General features: G+C 36.5%; 1 protein-coding gene across 1 annotated transcript in view; it reads right to left on the bottom strand.

Moving 5' to 3' along the window:
* Positions 843-22,089, bottom strand: part of SLC2A13 (solute carrier family 2 member 13) — a 378,855-nt gene continuing 357,608 nt past the window's right edge. The window contains exons 8-10 of the mRNA XM_021092534.1: positions 16,749-16,870; positions 16,459-16,611; positions 843-6,024 (exon numbers count right to left, since the gene is read on the bottom strand). Coding sequence (XP_020948193.1) covers positions 5,798-6,024; positions 16,459-16,611; positions 16,749-16,870 — 502 coding nt within the window. The 3' untranslated portion in view covers positions 843-5,797. The remainder of the gene's footprint in view (positions 6,025-16,458; positions 16,612-16,748; positions 16,871-22,089) is intronic.

Below are 22,089 nucleotides of genomic sequence, written 5' to 3' on the forward strand. Positions count from 1 at the left end.
GAGAAAAATTTTGTACACACTTCCTAGTGTGTGATTTGGGGCAGGTCCCCCAAATATTCTGAACTTAAGTTTTAGTGTCCACGAAAGGATGACAACATTTACCTCACAAGATGGGAAAATTAAGTGAGGACTTTTCTGACCACTGATACAGGTAAGAACTGCATTATTCAGATGTTCAGATGAGTGGATATTTTATGCATAACTTATGGAGTTTTCAAGGGCCATTTTGACAGGATTTTTTGCCTTACCTGCTGACATCACAGCTCTTGTTTTAAGATGCAATTCCATTGTAAGCCTTTGAATGACAGCGGATCTAGAGTCTTCAGAGGATCTCCTCAGGCTAGTTCCACAGTTGGGCTCAGGATGGCACACCTTAACCATGGAGATAAGTCTGGTGGCATCCAGATAAAATACTATGAAGCTTGCTAATAAAAGCTATGGTTGGGGCAGAATGGCAATGGAGAGGAGCAGAATTCCAAAAAGAACTGTCAACTAGACATCAGCAGGTATGTTGTTTTCATTTACAAAGAGATATCACAGATATTTCTTGTCAATCGGACATCATGGTTCATGTCACTGTCTGGTTCTGACAACAACAAGAAATAATATGTCAAGGTTTCTGAGTACTTCATTTCAAAGCTTTGTATTTACTATTTAGACTAATTCTTTGGGACAATTATAGTTGAGTTTATCCATGATCAAAAAATATAAAGAATCACTAAAATGAGTAGAACTGCATAAATATATAGAGGTAGGTAATATTTGTGGATGCTTTTACTATGTAACCTAGATCCTAAAATCCAAGGAAGAGAATTGGAGAAAATACAAAAGTGCAAGGGAGATGAGTAGTGAATTGTCTTAACTTTTATTTGATTATTTTCATTTACAGTTCTGGCACTGACACTTTTTTTTTAAAAAAAGATTTAAATTTTATGTAAAGATTGAATTTCAATAAAATAACTTAAAAAACATTTACATGTACATCACTAAATCTCCATAAAATATACAATAATTTTGATACAGCTCTAAGCTAGAATGACTTTGAAGGAAATGATACATATTCATAATTTTCAAGAGATCTCTCATATATCACATGTAGGAATAAATATTTATATTGGATTTGCTAAGACGTGAAGTGTTAAACACTATATAACATGCATTCAAAAATTAAAATATACATTTTGGAAAACATTTTAAAAGCATAAAACTGTGTTTTCATTTAATCTAGATGTACATTTGAGCTTTTAAATAGAAATTTGAACATTTATTACAAATAAAAGATACTATAACATCAAGTGAGATATAGTCCAAAAGTTGCTAGGACCCAGTTTGAACATGTAGAATATAAATTTCTCCTTTGGCTAGAGTTAAGTCTCATCTTTTTTTAACCTTCAAATGAGATGGAATAACATTAAATTTGATAATTTTAAAACTTTACAAAATATTGGTAGATTTTTAATTTGAAGTACTTGGAAGCTTTATTTTTTTTTCATTTGTATTGATACGACAAAATCAAACACATGGACTTAACTGTCTAAAATTAAAATCTAAATATTCCTGCTAAGTGACGGTAGGTATTTAATATTTCATAGATAAAAATCACTCAATTGCAATGGACTGTGTTTTATACAAAGTAAAGATTATTAAGAATTATTTTACACTCACAAATTAGGAGATAAAATGCTTTGTGTACTTCTGAACATAAATATCTCTCTGATGATTATTGACACACAAAAATTTCCTTCTCTATTCAAGAGAGCTGATAGCAGTTCGCTGTTTGGCATTTTAAAAGATTGCTCTTTCTAGAAAATAGCAGCAATATTCCTCACCCAGGAGAACTGAAGATACTGAAAATTGACATGCTGCTACAACCTGAATCACTTCATCAAATTAGCTTCACATTACTATACATGAGGCTAAGCAAACGATAGAAAGTCACAGAAAACAGGATGTTAAAATTAATCCCGAACAATTTTGAATCTTTTTTTAGTCAGAAGAAACACATGAGCTATTAAGTTTTTTCCACAGTTTAATACATTTTGGTATATAGTACGTATTATGAATTCTCTGCTCTTGGTCTGGTATGTCATTCTTTTACTCATAGATAGTGAAAATGCCTGAATTTGAAGATTTAAAATATGTTACAAAATCCATATACATGTTGGCTGTTAGGTGTTTAGTATAATTTGAGATTTATATAACTAGGAGAATGGTAAAAAAAAAAACTGTTTATTACAAAACATTCATTTTATTTTTGATTACTGTGTTGAAATAAATGTCAAAACAACCCTCCTACTCCCCTTACTGTATTACAGTATTTATAAAATATATTAGTGTTATTAAACTGTGAGATCTTCTTAGATAACATCTGAATAGTATTTTTTAGAATATCCTCCCCCCAGGATCTACGGATTATTATAACACATTTCAATTTTACATTTTGATATAAAAGCAAAAGGATAAGTTGTCAACTTCTATTTTTCCTGTTAATTCTTCCTCTGGATAACTGATTTTGAAATTACAGTAAACAATTTCTAAATTCATTGCTTTGCTAGATTTCCCATTTTAGAGTGAATAACTTAAGAAATAATATTTAGACTCTTATATACTAAAACTTTTATATACTAACATTTCTATACTAAAATTAGACTCATACTGGACAAATGGAAAAGGTGGACACTGAAAAGCACTTGATAGAATTTTATTCTCAGCATTTTTTAAATCAGGGAACTAACTATTCCATTTGACTGGGAACAAAATTACAAAGGGAAATATTAACTTTTAAATCTAATTTTAATTTAGAGCTTTTACATATACATTAATAATCATGTCTTGGGTAATTATTGACTAAGGTGCAACAATCAAAATTATCAGGAATGTTTACATTTAAGAAAAATATTAATACCAAATCTTTAAAACCTATCTGATATCATTCAGCTCTATGTGTTCAGATACAAATGAAATGTGACATTCTCCTAAGTCTAGTGCAGATCTCATCAGCCATCCACCTAAGCGTTAATAGGGGTTATGACCTTCTTCTGTACTTTCCTAAATTATAATATACCTCTGTTGAATCTGCAGCATGTTTAGAAGGAAACCTATAATTTTAGCTAAAAGCATGGTGCTTAATGTGTTTTAAATGGTAATTCAAATCATACCATATTTTAATTGTCCTATAAAATATATACTTGATGACATTTCAGATGGAATGTATTTCAAGTTGATAGTGGTAGCCAAAAATGCTGATAACTTAAAAGGTGCATAATATTAAAAACTTGCAAAATTCAAATATTTAATTTTTAATATACTATAAATGTTCACTGAATCTAAAAATAATACCCTAATTGTAAGGTTCCTTTTCAAGTAGTTGTTATTAAAAAATTATAAATAATTCTTATACTGTGACTCTCTGTCTTGCACTTCAAAGATATGGAATATTATCTTTATTACTATATAAATAAAAAGTAGTCCTTTACAGAAGGAATTGAGGAGAATAGGGGAAGTGAACTGTGGCTATTTTTCCCTGTTATTATGTGCATTTACAGATATAAAGTTGAAAATACCATTTGCTTATGTCAGGGAGAATAGGCCATGTTCTGCTTTAGGAAATAATGAGTCCACTGCTCCTTTGATAAAGTTACTGTGCATTCAGCTCAGCTGAGTATATAAGCATCTAGTTAAGGCTATGTATACATAAAGAGAAGAACTGAGGTGATTATTTGGATAAATCAGGAAAACAAATTTATAAAGAGATCATTTTATTGGTCTAAATACTTTTTCTCCCCATCATGTTCTGATTTTACCACACAGTAGTTCATTTTCCACTTAACTTTACCTGTGTGAAATATTACACAGATAAGAAATTTCTTATTGGATAAGAAATATCCATAGAATAATAATTTTCTCTATTAAAGCATATCTGCTTTTCTGCAGAAAAATCAATATTAACACCCCCCCCCCCAGATATCAATTGTCAAAGCACCTAATTCAAGGGGAAAAAAATGCTCTAAAGTATTTTTTTTTTGAATTACATGAAATGATCAGACGGAGAAAACTTTTTTTTTTTTTTTTTGGCTGAAGGATTTTTAGGTTTAGAGAATGAACCTCCTTGGCTACATCCACAGTTTTGATAACTGTGATACAAACAAGGCAGACTTTAAGAGACCAAACTATCTTGGAGGCTGGCAGAGACATACTGAATTTGGAGAGAGCTACCTTTTCACTCCAGAGTACCTTATTAGGTGTTTAGAGCCAAGAAGAGTCATTCATATTTTCATTGGAACTAGCAAGTAATTTTGTGGGTGATTCTGTACATACTATAAAGTTCTTAATATATGAGCAAAAATGACAGTTTACTGATGAGTGAGCATAAAAACCAATGAACACTTAGTAAAGATACTGTAGAAATGTAGTAAGTCAGCATTTCTTAAAGACATGTGCTATATGAGAACCATTAATCTGTTCTAGTAGAAATCTCAATTTTCAGACAAGAAGGAAAAAAATCCAAGCCAAGCATGAGAAAAGGAAACATCCACAAATTATGTATCTTTTTATATATAAATTTTCAGGGAAAATGAGAATGGGTGTGCAACATAAAAAGCAGTTTATGCTCTAAACTTAAAAAAAAAAAGGCAAGTACCATCAAGTAATAAAATGTGACAGTTCCCTTAGGAAGAGTTAATAAAAAGTTAAGAAAAATAGAAATTCCTCTGCTTAATTAAACAAACATCAGTAACAGCAGGATTGTTTCTGTCGCTGTTTTTTTTTTTTTCCTTCCTTTCTTGTTTCAGAAATCTTTGATTAAAAGAAGGGCAAAAATAGTCTGCTATTTATATAACACAAATGAAGGCACAAATAGTAGGACTCCAGAGTTGATGAGTGAAGGCGTGGTGAGTATCAGGTGATTTGGCATGAACAAAAGCTGACCCTGAAATACAGCTGAAGATCTAGTGCTATTTTGTGTTTATAGTTGCATACCTAAATGACTAACTCAGTCAGGGTTAAAAATCTTTAAGGTCCATAAAAATCTTTTCTTTCTTACTTTCTAGCAATAAAATATACTTATCAAAACTTGCTAGCTTATCTGTGCAAATGTGTACTTATCAATGATGCAAAAAATATGTAGGAAAATAAACCCTAAAAGACCTGCTTCAAAAGATCGTGTACAGAGTCAGTTTCTAGGGAACTTTCAAGATTTGATTTGGAGAGAGAAACCAAAATATGGACTCCAAAGGATGTAAGGACAGCTGTGCCCTGGTAGGAGGCACTTTGCGATTTGTTGATGAAAGCTTAAATGGAATTTACTTTCTAAGAGCTGATCATAGGTAAAGCTCCCCGTCCTTAGGAAAATTTTGGGCCCACAGGCCATGCTTTGACAGAAAATACCTTTGGACCATATCCCAGAATCGTTTGCTGTAAGGACATCATACATATATGATTTGGCTAGATTAGCACTGACTCGATTGTCACTAATAATTATATATGGTCTTAGGAAGAAAGGCTATCACTGAAGTCACTGAGTACAATATTCATTTAAAACTATCTCAGGAAGGAATTATACACGTTTGTTCAATAATTATTAGTTTAAAATCTCTAATTTTTTTTTTTTTTTACGTCTCTGCTTGTGAAAAAAATGTCATTATGGTCATATCTTCCTTGGACTCAAATATTCTAGAATCTGAAGTCATTCAAAACTAGACTGGAAAGAAGCAGATTAAAAGCAGGGCAGTGAGGTCACCAATTGCTGTTCTTCTCTCCCAAGTTTGTTTAAATAACTAAATATATCAGTAGCTGACAATTATTCCACATCAGAAGCATCATTGTCAGAAAGATGATAGTTACTTCCCTTCACTCGGATATATTCAATGTATCTCCCTTCATCAGAATCTGAAGCACCACATGTACACAGCCTGTTGTCAAACAGTGATTCAATTTCCTCTAATTTTTTCCCTTTGGTCTCAGGAAGACAGCCATAGATGAAAAGGAGACCCATAGCAGCGAATCCAGCATAGAGGAAGAAGGCTCCTGCAATGGAAAATAATATATATGTTGGAACGGATACTTAATTTTAACTTTGCTTTCTGGTCACTCGTGCATGACTTGGTCTGAAATGGAACCAAAAAACTGCTTCCAGCCGAGTTTAATTATTCTAATGCAGTAAATATAATGCAAATTATCCATCTAAATTCAAGTCATGTAATGCCAAACTCAGGAAGAATGACAGACCAAGCTCATAAGTAACTTCTGCTTTGAAGTCTTTCCTCTCTTTCCCCGGTAGAGTTAACTGTGCTTTCACAACACTTTGCAGAGGCAAAGTGATATATAACAACCAAGAAGTAGTATAATTATGTGTGAATAGATTTGTGTCTTGCCTACCAGACTGGAGGCAATCTGAGGGGAATTCTCACTTATCTTGCATTTCCAGAACCGCATTCAGTGATGACATTGCTGAATTCATGAGTCAATGTCCAAAGTCTGGGAGTCAACTGTGAATTTTCTCTTAATCTCCCACCCAATATTCAATCTGTTAGGAAATCCTGTGGGATCTACCTTCAAATTCAATCTGAAGATGACCACTTATCACCATCCCACTAATATCTCTGGTCTAAAAGCCATTCTCTGTCACCTGTACTACTGCAGTAGTCTCTTAACTAGTCTCCCATTCCTTCTCTTAGACCTCTATAGTCCATTTGTGTGTGTGTGTGTGTGTGTGTCCATAGCACTTATCACCATCAAAGATCTATAAAGCTTAATGATTTGTTTTGTTTCCTTCCAGTAGAATGTAAGTTTCATGAGGTCAGAGAATTTTGTTTTGCTGTAAGATTACATGTGTCCATGCAGCACAATCGCAAAGACATAAATAGTTTCTGGTGTGTTTCCTAAGTGTCCATACAGCAAGCTTAGATGGATAAGATATGAGTATGTGACTTGTGCGTATCCTCTACAAATTTCCATCTTGCCTTCCTTTATAATCTAATTCCCTATTTAAATAGAGAACTTATGCTTTTACTTTTGATGGTGGAGAACAAGTAACTATAATGGAGTCTTTGCTTAATTTTAGGCCTTCAGTCCAGAGCATCCTGTATATGATTTGCAGGAAAGAAAAGGACAAACTAGTGTTGAAGAAACTACTGGTTGAAAAAAGAATATTGGATTGGGAGTTGGAAGATCTGGGTTTCAGTTTTGCTCTGTGACTTCTAGATAGTCATTTAACCTCCTCTCTGGACCTCAGTTTCCCTATGAAGTAAAAGAAGATGGTTTCTCAGCTATTTAACTTTATGGTTTAAATTATAATTCATTAAGTTTTACAACCCAAATCAGGACCAGGTGAGGAGAGATGGTTATAAGATGCTTGAGAGGAGACCAGCAAAAATGGTATCCTCAAGGACAGAGTCTGTGGCTTGTCTTTGGGTTCCTTGTACAGTGCTGACACCATTGGAGGGTCTAGAGAATGAATGTATGCTTGCTGACTGCCAGATGGACAACATTGGGTAGCAGATCTGAAACAAAGGGCTAAACTAGACAACAAAAAGATATATTTGAAAGTTAAGCCTTAAGCTGAATAGCACAGCAATTAAAGAACCGAATAATATTTCTCAGTTCTGAATCATTATAGGGAGTAGAAAGATATTACTAAGACTACTTTTTTAAAGACTTATAATCCTATAATCATTTCAGTACTATGTACAGAAACATTTCTTGGGAAGGCTCAAGAAAAACTACAGAGAAAAATTACTGCTGAATCGGCCATCCCAAAGCTTCTGCTCTGTGGAATGACAAGCCGTAAGAAAATAAAAGGGAAATAGAGATATTAGAAAAAATATGAAAGGGTTGACTAAATCAAAACACAGTTTGTTAGATTAAGTGACCAGATGTTATATAATTCTTGAACTGGAATTAACAGAAGTAAAATTCTCTTTCTCTAATAAAAATACACTCCATTTAAAAATACAGGACTCTTTTACTTCATTTCAGTTTGGTTCATAAATACTACAAGTTTATATAATTTTATGTCTTAGATTTGCTAAATAATCAGAACATAATAGTTCATCTGGCATGCACAGCTCAGTGTGACAGTGAGACAGAGGCACCATGGCTCTGTAGGGAGTATAGATCTGAGAGTCACAAAGTGCTGCAGGCTGGATCCCTGTGCAGTTACTTAAATCGTCTTGACCTTAGTTTCCTGATCTAACAGGGAAAATAATTCCTCCTTGACCAAACTGCAAAGAATAGAGAGAATGTGTGTTACATGGCTATTAGAATTTTGGATATTATTTGCTCAAAACAGTGATAGCATTATTAAATTCTACTAAATGACTAGGGAGCATGATAATGGGAGAAAAAAGAATGTATACATGTATGTGTAACTGGGTCACCATGCTGTACAGTAGAAAAAAAGTTGTATTGGGGAAATAACAATGAAAAATATTAAAAAGTTATTATTAGTTGCCATGACTAATAAACCAGGAATGTTTTTGATCCAAAGGGTGATACTGACAAACCACCTCTTGGAGAATGTGGAATTTTTGAGAAAAAAAGTGAAAGGAAGTCCTGTGTTCTGATTACAGACAAGCAAAACTGTGGAGGTAAGAAAATAAATGGGATCTTTGGTGGAGAGGGACAAAGAAAGGCTGGTAATCATGATGATAATCCAGAAAAAAATAAGTTTGGAGGTAAAGCATTTTAGACTAAACCAGGCTACTAAACTCTAAAACATCTGAGTGAACATAGTCTGGCTTTATGAAATATAATATTGAAAAAATATTCATCATCTTTCACAATTTGGGAATTGTGGCATGATTAGAAGTAATACAATGATAGTGCTAAACTCCTACAGTTAAAAGCACTTGGTTTAGGAAGATTCTTTTTTTTTTTCTTGTCTTTCTGTAAATTATGCAATAAATTTTATTACATTGATAGCTGTACAATGATCATAACAACCCAATTTTTATAGCATTTCCATCCTAAACCCCGGTGCATCTCCCCCCCCCCACCCCCAACCTGTCTCATTTGGAAACCATAAGCTTTTCAAAGTCTGTGAGTCAGTGTCTGTTCTACAAAGAAGTTCATTGTGTCCTTTTTTTAGATTCCACATGTAAGTGATAGCATATGATGTTGGTATCTCTCTGTCTGACTGACTTCACCTAGCATGATAATTTCTAGGTCCATCCAGGTTGCTGCAAATGCCATTATTTCTTTCCTTTTAATGGCTGAGTAACATTCCATTGTGAATATGTAGCATATCTTCTTGATCCACTTCTCTGCCGATGGATGTTTAGGTTGTTCCCATGTCTTGTCTTGGCTATTGTATACAGTGCTGCAATGAACACTGGACTACATGCATCTTTTTGAGTCATGGTTTTCTCTGGATAGGCCCAGGAGTGGGACTGTTCCCCCTGGATCAAAGAAGGGTATCTTTGTCTGGTTTTGGTGTGAGGCTGATGATGTCCTCATAGAATGAGTTTGAGAGTTCCTTCCTCTGCAATTTTTTGGGATAGTTTCAGGAGAGGTGTTAACTTTTCTCTAAATGTTTGATAGAATTCACCTGTGAAGCCATCTGGTCCTGGACTTTTGTTTGTTGGAAGTTTTTAAATCACAGTTTCAATTTCAGTACTTGTGATTGGTCTGTTCATCTTTTCTATTTCGTCTTGCTTTATTCTTGAAAGATTGTATGTTTCTAAGAATTTATCCATTTTTTTCTAGGTTGTCCATTTTATTGGTGTATACTTGAATATAGTAGTCTCTTACGGTTCTTTGTACTTCTGTGATGTCCATTGTAACTTCTTCATTTCCAATTTTATTGACTCGAGTCCTCTTTTTTTCTTGATAAGTCTGGCTAAGGGTTTATCAAATTTTTTTTTCTTTTGGCTTTTTTTTTTTGCCTTTTCTAGGGCCGCTTCCCACGGCATATGGAGGTTCCCAGGCTAGGGGTCGAATCAGAGCTGTAGCCACTGGCCTATGCCAGAACCACAGCAACATGGGATCTGAGCCGCGTCTGCGACCTATACCACAACTCACTGCAATGCCAGATCCCCTACCCACTGAACAAGGCCAGGGATCAAACTCGCAACCTCATGGTTCCTAGTTGGATTTGTTAACCACCGTACCACTACAGGAACTCCCTATCAATTTTTTTTTTTTTTTTGATCTTTTCAAAGAACCAGCTTTTAGTTTTACTAATCTTTTCTACGGTTTTCTTCATTTCTATTTCATTTATTTCTGCTCTGATCTTTATGATTTCTTTCCTTCTGCCAACTTTAGGTCTTGTCTGTTCTTCCCTCTCTAGCTGCTTTAGATGTAAAATTAGGTTGTTTATTAGAACTTTTTCTTGTTTCCTGAGGTTGGCTTGTATTGCTATAAACTTCCCTCTTAGAATTGCTTTTGCTGCATCCTATAGGTTGTGGAGTGTTGTATCTTTGTTGTCATTTGCTTCTAGGTATTTTTTAATTTCCTCTTTGATTTCTTCAGTGATCCATTGATTGTTTAGTAGCATGTTGTTTAGTCTCTGCGTGTCTGTGTTTTTTTGTAGTTGTTTTCTTGTTGTTGATTTCCAGTCATATAGCGTTGTGGTCAGAAAAGATGCTTGGTATAATTTCAATTTTCTTAAATTTTCCGAGGCTTGATTTGTGGCCTGGAATGTGATCAGTCCTAGAGAATGCTCTGTGTGCACTTGCGAAGAATGTATATTCTGTAACTTTTGGATGGAATGTCCTACAAATACGTATTAAGTGCATCTGGTCTAATGCTTCATTTACAGCCTGTGTTTCCTTGTTGATTTCCTGTCTGGATGATCTGTCCATTGCTATAAGGGGGTATTCAAGTCCGCAACTATTATTGTGTTATTGTTGATTTGTCCTTTTAAGGTTGTTAGCAGTTGCATTATATATTGAGGTGATCCTGTGTTGGATGCATATATATTTACAATTGTTCTATCTTCCTGTTCGATTCTTTGATCATTACATAATGTCCTTCCTTGTCTCTTGTAATATTCCTTAAGTTCTATTTTGTCTGATATGAGTATTGCTATTTCAGCTTTCTTTTGATTCCCATTTGCATGGAATATTTTCTTCCATCCTCTCACTTTCAGTTTGTATGTGTCCCTGGAAGTGAAGTGGGTCTCCTGAAAACAGCATATATGTGGACCTTGTTTTTATATCCATCCATCCAGTCTATATCTTTTTTTAAAAATTTTTTTTGGTCTTTTTGCCTTTTCTAGGGCCACTTCCTGCAGCATATGGAGGTTCCCAGTCTAGGGGTCGAATTGTAGCTGTGGCCACCGGCCTACACCAGAGCCACAGCAATGCGGGATCCGAGCCGTGTCTGCAACCTACACCACAGCTCACGGCAACACCGAATCCTCAACCCACTGAGCAAGGCTGGGGATCGAACCCACAACCTCATGGTTCCTAGTCGGATTCGTTAACCACAGCGCCACGATGGGAACTCCCAGTCTATATCTTTTGTTTGGGGCATTTAGTCCATTTACATTTAAGGCAATTATTGATATGTATGTTCTTATTGCCATTTTATTAAATGTTTTAGATTTGCTTTTGTTCTTTTTTCTTCCCATCTCCTCTTGTTTTCTCTTGTGGTTTGATGACTCTCTTTAGTATTATATTTTAGTTGATTTTTCTTTTTGTGTATCAATTGTAGATTTTTTTTTTTTTTTGGTCTTTTTTGCCTTTTCTGGGGCCGCTTCTGCGTCATATGGAGGTTCCCAGGCTAGGGGTCAAATCAGAGCTGTAGCCGCCGGCCTACGCCAGAGCCACAGCAATGCAGGATCCAAGCCGTGTCTGCAACCTACACCACAGCTCATGGCAAAGCTGGATCCTTAACCCACTGAGCAAGGCAAGGGATCGAACCTGCAACCTCATGGTTCCTAGTCGGATTCGTTAACTACTGAGCCATGACGGGAACTCCTCATTGTAGATTTTTGGTTTGCAGTTACCCTGAAATTTTGATATAGGGGTCTATATATAAGCGAGATTGTTTTAAGTTGTTGGTCTCTTAATTGCAAGTGTATTTCCAGTGTCCTGAATTTGTACCCTCCTCTTCTCAAGATTTCTGATTTTGGTAGCACATTTGTGCCCAGACAATTTCCTACCTTTACTGTATATATGCTTTTACTAGTGAGCCTTGTCATTTGTGTTTTTTGTTTGTTTCTGGTTGTGGCCTTTTCTACCTAGAAAAGTTCCTTTAGTATTTGTTATAAAGCTGGCTTAGTGTTGCTGAAGTCTCTTAGCTTTTGCTTATCTGTAAAGCTTTTAATTTCTCCTTCAAATATGAATGAGAGCCTTGCTGGGTAAAGTAATCTTGGTTGGAGGTTTTTTCCTTTCATCATGTTAAGTATATCTTGCCACTCCCTTCTGGCCTGCAAAGTTTCTGCTGAAAAATCTGCTGATAACCTTATTGGGGTTCCCTTGTATGTTATTTGTTTCTTCTCCCTAGCTGCTTTCAGTATTTTCTGTCTTTAATTTTGGTCAGTTTGATTATTAGGTCTTCGGATATTCCTCCTTGGGTTTATTTTATTGTTGTGTTTCCTGGATTTGAGTGTGTGGTTCCTTTCCCATGTTAGGGAAGTTTGCAGCTATTATCTCTTGGAATATTTTTTCTGTCCCTTTCTCTCTCTCTTCTCCTTCTGGCACTGCTATAATACTAATGTTGGTGTGTTTAACTTTGTCTCAGAGTTCTCTGAGACTGTCTTCATTTCTTTACAATCTTTTTTCTCTTTTCTGTTTTGTATCAGTGATTTCCACTAGTCTATCCTCCACCTTGCTTATTTGTTCTTCTGCCTCCTGTATTCTGCTATTGGTTGCTTCTAATGAATTTTTAATTTCAGTTGTTGCATTTTGCATCTCTGCTTGCTTAAATTTTAAATCTCGTCTTTCTTTGCTCACTGTTTGCTGTAAATTATCAATCTTTGCCTCCAGTTAATTTCCCATATCTTGCATCATCTTCACTATCATCAGTCTAGTCTTTTTCCTGGAGGCTAATAATCTCCAGATCACTTAGCTGTTTTTCTTTTTTTTCGTGCTCCCTTTTTGAGTTACAGTTCTCTGCCTTTTCATTTTTATAGGTTTTTGGGGTGGTCTCCTTTTTGCAGACAATAGAATTGTAGCCTCTCTTGCTTCTGATGTCCGCCCCCTTGTGGCTGAAGTTGGTACAGGGGCTTGCTGTAGGCTTCCTGATGGGAGGGACTGGTGCCTGCCCAGTGGTATGTTGGGCTCATTTTTATCCCTCTGGCAGGTGGGGCTTTGTCTCTTGGTGAGATTAGAAGTGGCTGTGCCTGGGGGGATTGGATCTTTAGGCAGCCTGTTTACTGATGTATGGGGCTGTGATCCCACCTAGATTATTGTTTGGCCTTGGCTTCTCAGTGCCGACAAATGGGGCTAGATTTTCCCCAAATGGCTACCTCTAGAGGAACACACACTGATGAATATTCCTCAGACCTTTGCCTCCAATGTCATTCCTGCACAACAAGCCACAGTCACCCCATTTTCCCGGATCTTCTAAGAACTGCAGTCAGGTCTGACTCAGATTCCTATGGAGCTTCTCCTTTGCCCAGAGACCGAGTGCACGTGAAAGCCACTGTGCACCTTTCAAGAATGGGGTCTCTGTTTCCCCCAGTCTCATCGAGCTCCTGTGCACAAGCCCCACTGGCCTTCAGTGCCAGAATCTCCAGGGGCTTTTTCTCCCAATGCCAGATCCCCAGGTGTGGGGACCTGACGTGGTGCTCAGAACTTTCACTCCTGTAGGTGAGTCTCTCTGATAACAGTTAACTTTACAGTCTGTGGGCTGCCCACCTGGCAGATATGGGGTTGCTAATATTGTGTAATCATCCCTCCTACAGTCTTGATGTGGCCTCCTCTTTGTCTTCTGGAGTAGGATATCTTTTTGAAAATTTGCAGTTCATTTGGTTGAAGGTTGTTCAGCATTTGGTTGTAATTTTGTTGTTTTTATGAGAGAAGGTGAGTGCCAGTCCTTCTATTCCACCATCTTAATCCCCAGATTAGGAAAACCCTTAAAGGCCATACAGTTTCTTGTGTGTGAACCATATTCCCAAAGCCAAATGACATTAAGAAAATTTTATTAAAATACTAGATCCTTTTATAAAAACTTAAGAATCTAAAGCAGGGAAATGCCATAACCATGTAAGTGGGCTTAGCAGTGTGGGCAGGGCCTGAGACGCTACAGCCTGCTCCATGTAAAAGGCAAGTCGATTATGTAACTCAGTTTCTTAATTATTCTTGAAATGAAAGTGAAAAAAATGTCTGTAACAAGTCTGTCAGGATTGTTAAACAGTGCAGATACTCCTCAGCTTTATTCTAAAAGAAATAAATGTTATGAGAGTTCTATATTAAGTTTCAGATTAAAACAAATATTTAACTGTGTTATACAAATGAGGAATCAAAGACTATGTATGATTGAATTTCAGTTCTTCAGCACAGGAACTTTGATATAATGCTCACTGACAGAACTATTTAGTCACATATGCTATACTTAAAGTGATATACTAGAGACATTTTAGAGAACTTTAATAATAAACATTATTGAGTGGGGTCCATGGTAGACCTTTCTAGGGAGTAGTTTAGGAAGGAATCAAAACTTTAGGTCATATGAAACAAGAAAATAGGCTATAAAAGAAGATACAAATATTTCCATATATATACATCATTATGGTGTATATTAGTTAAATCGGGAATATAAATATATACCTTACATAAATTAGTAACATACAGATTTAAAGTATAGAGCAAAAAACAGGGCCCATCTAACTTGAGCCAAGGAATTATTCCACTAATGAGTAGTAGACCTAATGGACCAGTGTGCTGATGTGATAGAAGCTTGGCTTAATGAAAAGCAAAAACCTTCTTTTAATGAGATATTTTTGAAAGAAGTCTGTATGCCCTATTTAAGTTTTACTGCTGTTGCCTCATGTTTTTCTGGCAGAATTTATTGTAGAAAGAGGAACTTTGCTATCAAGAGTTACCATGTAGATTTCTATTACTTGGTCTATAACTTTCCATAAAAAAAAGTTTTCTCAAGCTATTAGTCTATATTTAAGTCTTCAAATATTTAAATGTTCTCAAAAATCATTATATATGGGTAAATATTTATTGTGTTCATATTTATGGTATTAGGAAGGTAAGTGTGTGAATTTATATAAAAATTTTTAATTGCCAAATGAGATAAACCTGAATATAATAAATATATATCCAGTTTAAAATGCCAGTGCATTTCCTTTCCAAGAAAATAAATATTTCTAAATGGTTATTGAGAGGGAATTTTATAAAGGTAATAAAGGAATTGTATAAATAATTTTAAATAAAAAATATCAATTAACATGTCGAGAAGAGAGGAGGGATAGACTTTTATAATTTTTCTCATATTTATCAATCATCTAAGAGTTCATCTGTGCATTTATACAATTGAAAAATACTTCTGAGTGCTTCTCAAGTGAGTAAGTCTCCCTGGAAGGCACTGGATATGATAGTGAACAAAGCATAATCCTGGCCTAAACTCAACGGATTTGTGGTCCCATCAGTGAGGGGGTGGGGTAGGGGAGGTGACAAATAAAGTGGTTCTTACAAAGAGGGATTATAAGTACCCACAATGGTGGGGTGAGGTGAGATGGGGAGGGGGTCAGAGAATGGCCTAAGCAGTAGGCATTCCACCCAAAATCACAGAGGCTCATGAAAGGTTAGAATGAAAACCTTCCATTTCATCATCTAGAATCTGATCACGGCCTACAAAGTGGAGATATCCTCTTGCTAAAAAAAGTCTTTTCATGTTAGTAAAAATAAACTTGAAGTAGTTCCCCAAAACTTCCCAACTCAATCACTTCTCAACATTGTTTTCTCTGAGTTAGGGTGCCACACATTTTTATCTGAATACCTCTGTCATGTTTATAGTTTCAGCGCTGCTGAGCGCTGGTCACAGTGGATATTGAAATGCTTTGGCCTGAAAAGCATACATGATACAGTGGAAGGTATAACTCACAGCATAACACTCAGGGGAGCTACTTCCGGCCCTGTTCTGATTCCACTCTTGGACACAACTCCACCCCAGTCATGAGACATCTTCAAGCATTAGCCCTAGACTCTGGCATCTTTCTACCATTCTCTGTGGTTTATGTGTTTTCATTTAACTAAAGGCCTCACTGTGAAGATTTCCAAGTGGGGAAATAGCTGGGAGATGTCTAGGTTTGGAAAGCAGGTGGGTGGGTGAAGGCTTTAAAGCACTGAGGGACAAGAAGCAGTACTGCTTAGGAAAGGAGAGTTCCTCTTGTTTTTCCCCAGCAACATTTCCAAGGACTTTGGGTAATAATAAAGCCATATAGAGATATTTGTAACAGCAAAACTATAACCATCTAATCTTTCAGTCACAAACAATAGCATTATCTAAAAATAGTGTAGGAAAATACAAATGAAACTATAGCTGAAAAAAATATTCTCTTACCATAGTATGTGAGATACTCTGCTGTGTGTAGAAATGTCAATGAAACCAGAACATTGAAAATCCAATTTATTCCAGATGAACATGCATTTCCTGTACTTCTTGCCCAAAGGGGATATATTTCAGAATTCACAGTCCAAGGCATTGGCCCCATTCCTGAGAAATACAAAAAAAAAAAAAAAAAAAAAAAAAAATTCAGTAAAGTAGTACATTAAGAAATTTAAAAAAAAGTAGCTTGTACCCTCTAAGTTGGGATAATTTAACATAACAATAACAACAAAGCCTTTGATTACCAGGTGCGAAGAAAACAAGATATAAAATAAGGCCCAGAAGTGCAGTCCAGGAGTATGGAGTAGGGCAGAAGTTGTAAGCCCAAAATATTTCTTCTGTTTTGAATTTGGTTTCATTTTCACACCTGAAAAATAATGCAATATAAAAATTAATTCAGGATGTTAGGGCATAGTTGCCGAAATTCAACGTGATCACCTAGAATGTATGTGGAAGTTCCTTAATGTCACTAAGGAAGAGAGTCCAAGATGTTTCTCTTGAAATAAATTAAGATTTAAATAGGAGGGTTAAATATGTAAGGTCAGATAAAACTTTTTAGAGCTGAATATAATTCAAGAAAAACACAAAGAAATACACTGTGCATACGATTCCATCGCAAAAAAAAAAAAACAAAAACAAAACAATGCAAATGAAAAATGGGTAGAGATTTTGAACAGACCTTTTGGAAAATAAGACATACAGATGGCTAACAGGTGCATGAAAAGGTACTCAGCATCGCTGTTCATCAGGGAAATGCAAATTAAAATGACACTGAGATATCACCTCACATCATCTATCAGAATGGCTGTCATCAAACAGGCAAGAAATAAAAGTGTTGGTGAGAATGTGGAGAAAAGGGAACCCTCCTACACTGTTGGTGGGCGTGCAAACTGGTGCAGCCGCAATGGAAAACAGTAAGGAGGTTCCTCAAAAACTTAAAATTAGAACTGCCATTCTGGGTATTTCCCTGAGGTAAACAAAAACACTAATTTGAAAAGATATCTACACTGCCACGTTCACTGCAGCCTTATACACAATAGCCAAGACATGGAAACCTAAGCATCTATCTATGGATGAATGGATAAAAAAAAATGTGGTACACACACACACACACACACACACACACACACACCCCGGATTAAAAAAAAATGCGGTGTACGCACACATGCATACACACACACACAGTCCATAAAAAGAAGGAAGTCTTGCCATTTAGGACAACCAGAATGGACCCTGAGAGTATTACGCTTAGGAAATAAGTCAGACAAAGACAAATACCATATAATCTCATATGTTCAATTAAAAAAAAAATGGGAGCTTGGGTGAAATGGATCAAAAGGTACAAACTTCCAGTTACAAAAGACATTCAGTCAGGAGGATGTAATGTATGGCGTGGGAGCTACAGTTAGTAAAACAGTATTGTGTGTTTGAAAGTTGCTAAGAGTAGATTTTAAAGGTTCTCACCACAAGGAAAAATATTGTAACTGTGGAGTGACAGATGTTACAGACTTACTGTGGTGAACATTTCCCAGTGTATACAAATATTGAACCATTATGTTGTACACCTGAATGTTACGTGTCAATTACATCTTAAGCAAAGGCAATACACTGTGATTCATACCCATTTCACATGTCAGACATGATTTCCAGTTAGTCCTTGAAAGCTGCAGTAACAGTTTAAAACCAGGGAGAGTCAGTATAATGGGGTAGAAACACTAGATTTTTGCAGTCAGGGCAAGATTCAAATTCCAGAACCAGATTTTTTTTCACCTGTAAAATGGGGATGATGGCTTCCAGGTAAATTTAAGGGTTAGAAGGGGCGTCTGTAAAGGGGTGACAGGGTGGTGAGGGCAGGGGATAATACTTCCATCTATTCTAAATAACCCTTTACCTTCCTGCTGTACTTGCTGCTTTATCAGTCACTCCATGCTGGCTTTGCCTCCTAGTTCTATGTGAAGCAAAGTCTCCTTTGGTCTTAGACTGATTCTCAAGTTGAAATTCTAATTGGTTTGTTTGTTTTTTAGGGCTGCGCTTGCGGCATACGGAAGTTCCCAGGCTAGGTGTTGAATTGGAGCTGCAGCTGCTGGCTTATGCCACAGTCATGTGGGATCTGAGCTGCATCTGCGACCTTTACCACAGCTCATGGCAACACCAGATCGCTGACCCACTGAGTGAGGCCAGGGATTGAACCCACATCCTGTGCCACCACAGGAACTCCCTGAACTTGTAATTCTTTACCTTAATTGAAATCTGGCTTGCATTCGATGACATGATCAGCTTCAAAAACATTCTTATCTTCTACTGTCATTTTAGGCTATTGTTCTACCTCCACCATCCTCTATTTCTGAACCTTGACATCTAAGCCCTATGCTTATTGCTGGGTTTATGATCTCCATCATAACATGACACCTGTTTTGATGCCTGGTCCGTCATCTTCTCTACCCCCCTCATCCTCTGCCACGTTGAGTTATTTTGACTTCTGGCCCAGCGAATACTTTGGCTTCACAGTTCCTTATTTAACCTCTGAAACTGCAGCAAAGGCATTATAATTAGCTTGATTTGGACTATTTTACTTCAAGGTCTCAAACTTAGAATATACCTTTTCTGAACATAGGCACTTTCTTTCCTCATTTCTGGTAAGTTGCTCCACACCCAAATCACAATGTTTCGATTCTGAAGTCCTCTCACAGTCATTCATTTGACTGCTCAGCTTAGACCATGCCTGGTACGGCCTTCGATGACCTCTGGAATCCATCTCTTGTTCCTCCATGCTTGCCTGCCCTTCTTAAAATTTCAGTTCCCAGCCCTGTGTAGGTCCATTAACTTCCTTTAAATAACTACGTCTCAGAAGCTGGGCAGAATTATGACACTATGCTGCTGGGTTCTATTAAAAGTTCCTGCTATTTCTTCTCAGTTGGGTCCCTAATTATGCTTATTTTTTCCTTTAATGTCTTCTGTACTGAATACTCTGCTTAGTTCAGAGTAGATATTCAATAAACTTGTCAACTGTTCCCTCAATTAGTTAAACTATTTCTTACTATTATCTAGTCTTGAAATCTTTCCCCCTTTTTCCAGGCATGAAGAACTGGATTCCATCTTAAAAAAAAAAAAAAAAAAAAAAAAGTCTCAATTTTTTTAAAGGGCCATACCCACAGCATATGGAAGTTCCCAAGCTAGGGGTCGAATTGGAGCTGTAGCTGCCAGAATTTTACCCACTGAGTGAGGCCAGGGATCAAACCTGCATCTTCATGGATACTAGCCAGGTTTGTTACCGCTGTGCCACAATAGGAACTCCTGAAAATCAAGGCTTCTGATTTGAACACCCTCAATTTTTCTCTGTTGAACCTCTAATTTTCTGTATTTCCTGTCAGATTCTTCTCTTACCTCAAACGGTAACATGTCTCCTGCCCTTTCTAAGGACGCCCTTCCAATTCATGATCCTGTATCTCATTCTCCTTCTGTTTCCTCTGAGGTCAGGTTCCATCAGTAATCAATTCTCTTCCTGCCATCTTTAGTGTCTTCCTACTTGAGCGTACCCTTTTGCACCCTTTTATAACATACAATCTTATTCCTATTAAAATGTTTCATTCCGCTCATATTACTACGACTGGCTCATCTGAAATTACAAAGAAGTCTATTCTAGTGAGTGCTTCTTCCACCCTTTCCTTCATCACCCTCTTTCCCCAGCCACTCAAATATCAGCCTGATTCTTTTTCAGGACCTATTTTTCTGAATCTGCTCACCCCAAGGTCACTGATGACCTCCTAATCCCCAAATTCAATTATCCTTCCTTAATTCTGAGGCTCTTTGATCACTCTGTGGTAGTTGACATTGCTGAAAACCCTTTCTTCCCTTTCCCCTTTGCATTTTTATGTCTCTCTGTGTGTGTATCCATCTCCTCTCTGATGTATATGTTTTTGTTGTATTTAAAAATGCCTCTTCCACATGTACCCCAGTGATCATAGCAGCACTATTCACAATAGCAAAGGCATGGAAACAACCTAAACGTCCATTGACAGGAATGGATAAAGGAGATGTGGTACATATGTACAGTGGAATATTACTCAGCAATAAAAAGAACAAAATAATACCATTTGCAGCAACACTGATGGACCTAGAGATTATCATACTGAGTAAAGTAAGAGAGAGAAAAATGAATAGCATATATTACCTATACGTGGACTCTAAAATATGATACGAATGCACTTATTTACAAAATGGAAGCAGACACAGAAAACAAATTAGGGTTACTAAAGGGGGAAGGTGGCAAAGGATAAATTGGAAATTTGGGCTTAGCAGATACAAACTACTACTATATATAAAATAGATGAATAAAACAAGGTCCTATTGGGGAGTTCCCATTGTGGCTCAATGGAAATGAACCCAACCAGTATTCATGAGGACGTGGATTCGATCCCTGGCCTTGCCCAGTGCATTAAGGATCCAGTGTTGCCATGAACTGTAGTGTAGGTTGCAGATGTGGCTTGGATCCTGCATTGATGTGGCTTTGGTGTAGGCTGGCAGCTGTAGCTCCAATTCGACCCCTAGCCTGGGAACTTCCATAGGCCACAGGGTTGGCCCTAAAAAACAAAAACAAAAGCAAGGTCCTCCTGTACAGCACAAGGAAATATTCAATATCTGGTAATAGCCTACAGTGGAAAAGAATATGAAAGAATATATACGTATGTATTATGTGGATGTGTGTATGATACATACTGAATCATCCTGCATACACCAGAAATTAACAAAATATTGTAAATCAGCTATACTTCAATTAAAACAAAATAAAGTTAAAAAAAAAGCCTCCTTCTCCCCCTCGACCTCTAAATACAGGTGTTCTCTAAGGTTCTGCTTTGGAGCTTATACTCTCCCTTCATCATTCCATCTAATTTTAGGGATTTTTGGTTTTCGCATGGATGCTTCTGACAGAAGCTCCTTCTCTGCAAGCTCCACTGATAGAATTTATATATCTGCTGCACATCCGTATCTAGATTTCCTGTTTTGGCTGCAATGGAAGGCACTGTCTTCTCTGGGAGGTAGAGTAAGGCTGTTCTGAGTTTAAATCCCAACTCTACCACTTATAAGCTAGGCCCATTCATTAAAAATTGTATATAATGAGTACTTTTTGTGTCAGACATTAGAGATACAGGCTATGAACAAAATAACCACTCTTATTTCCAGTGAAATAAGGATTTTCCTGGTCCCTACCTCAAAGAGTTATTTATTTATTTAAACTATAGTTTATTTACAAATATTGTGTTAGTTTTAGGTGTACAGCTTTAGATTATTTTCCATTATAGCTAATTACAAGCTACTGAATATAGTCTCCTCTGCTATTCAGTAAATCCTTACTTTTCTATTTTATATACAGTGGTGTGACCTGTTAATCCCATACTCCTGATTTACCTCTCCTCCTCCTTTTTCCTCTTTGATAACTATAAGTTTGTTTTCTATGTCTGTGAGTCTGTTTTGTAAATAAGTTCATTTGTATCCTATGTGAGAAAAAGAACACACACACACACGCGTATGACTGGGTGACTTTGATATACAGCAGAAATTGACAGAACATTGTAAATCAACTATAAT

The sequence above is a fragment of the Sus scrofa genome, chromosome 5 (assembly GCF_000003025.6).
Source record: "Sus scrofa isolate TJ Tabasco breed Duroc chromosome 5, Sscrofa11.1, whole genome shotgun sequence".
Taxonomy (NCBI): domain Eukaryota; kingdom Metazoa; phylum Chordata; class Mammalia; order Artiodactyla; family Suidae; genus Sus; species Sus scrofa.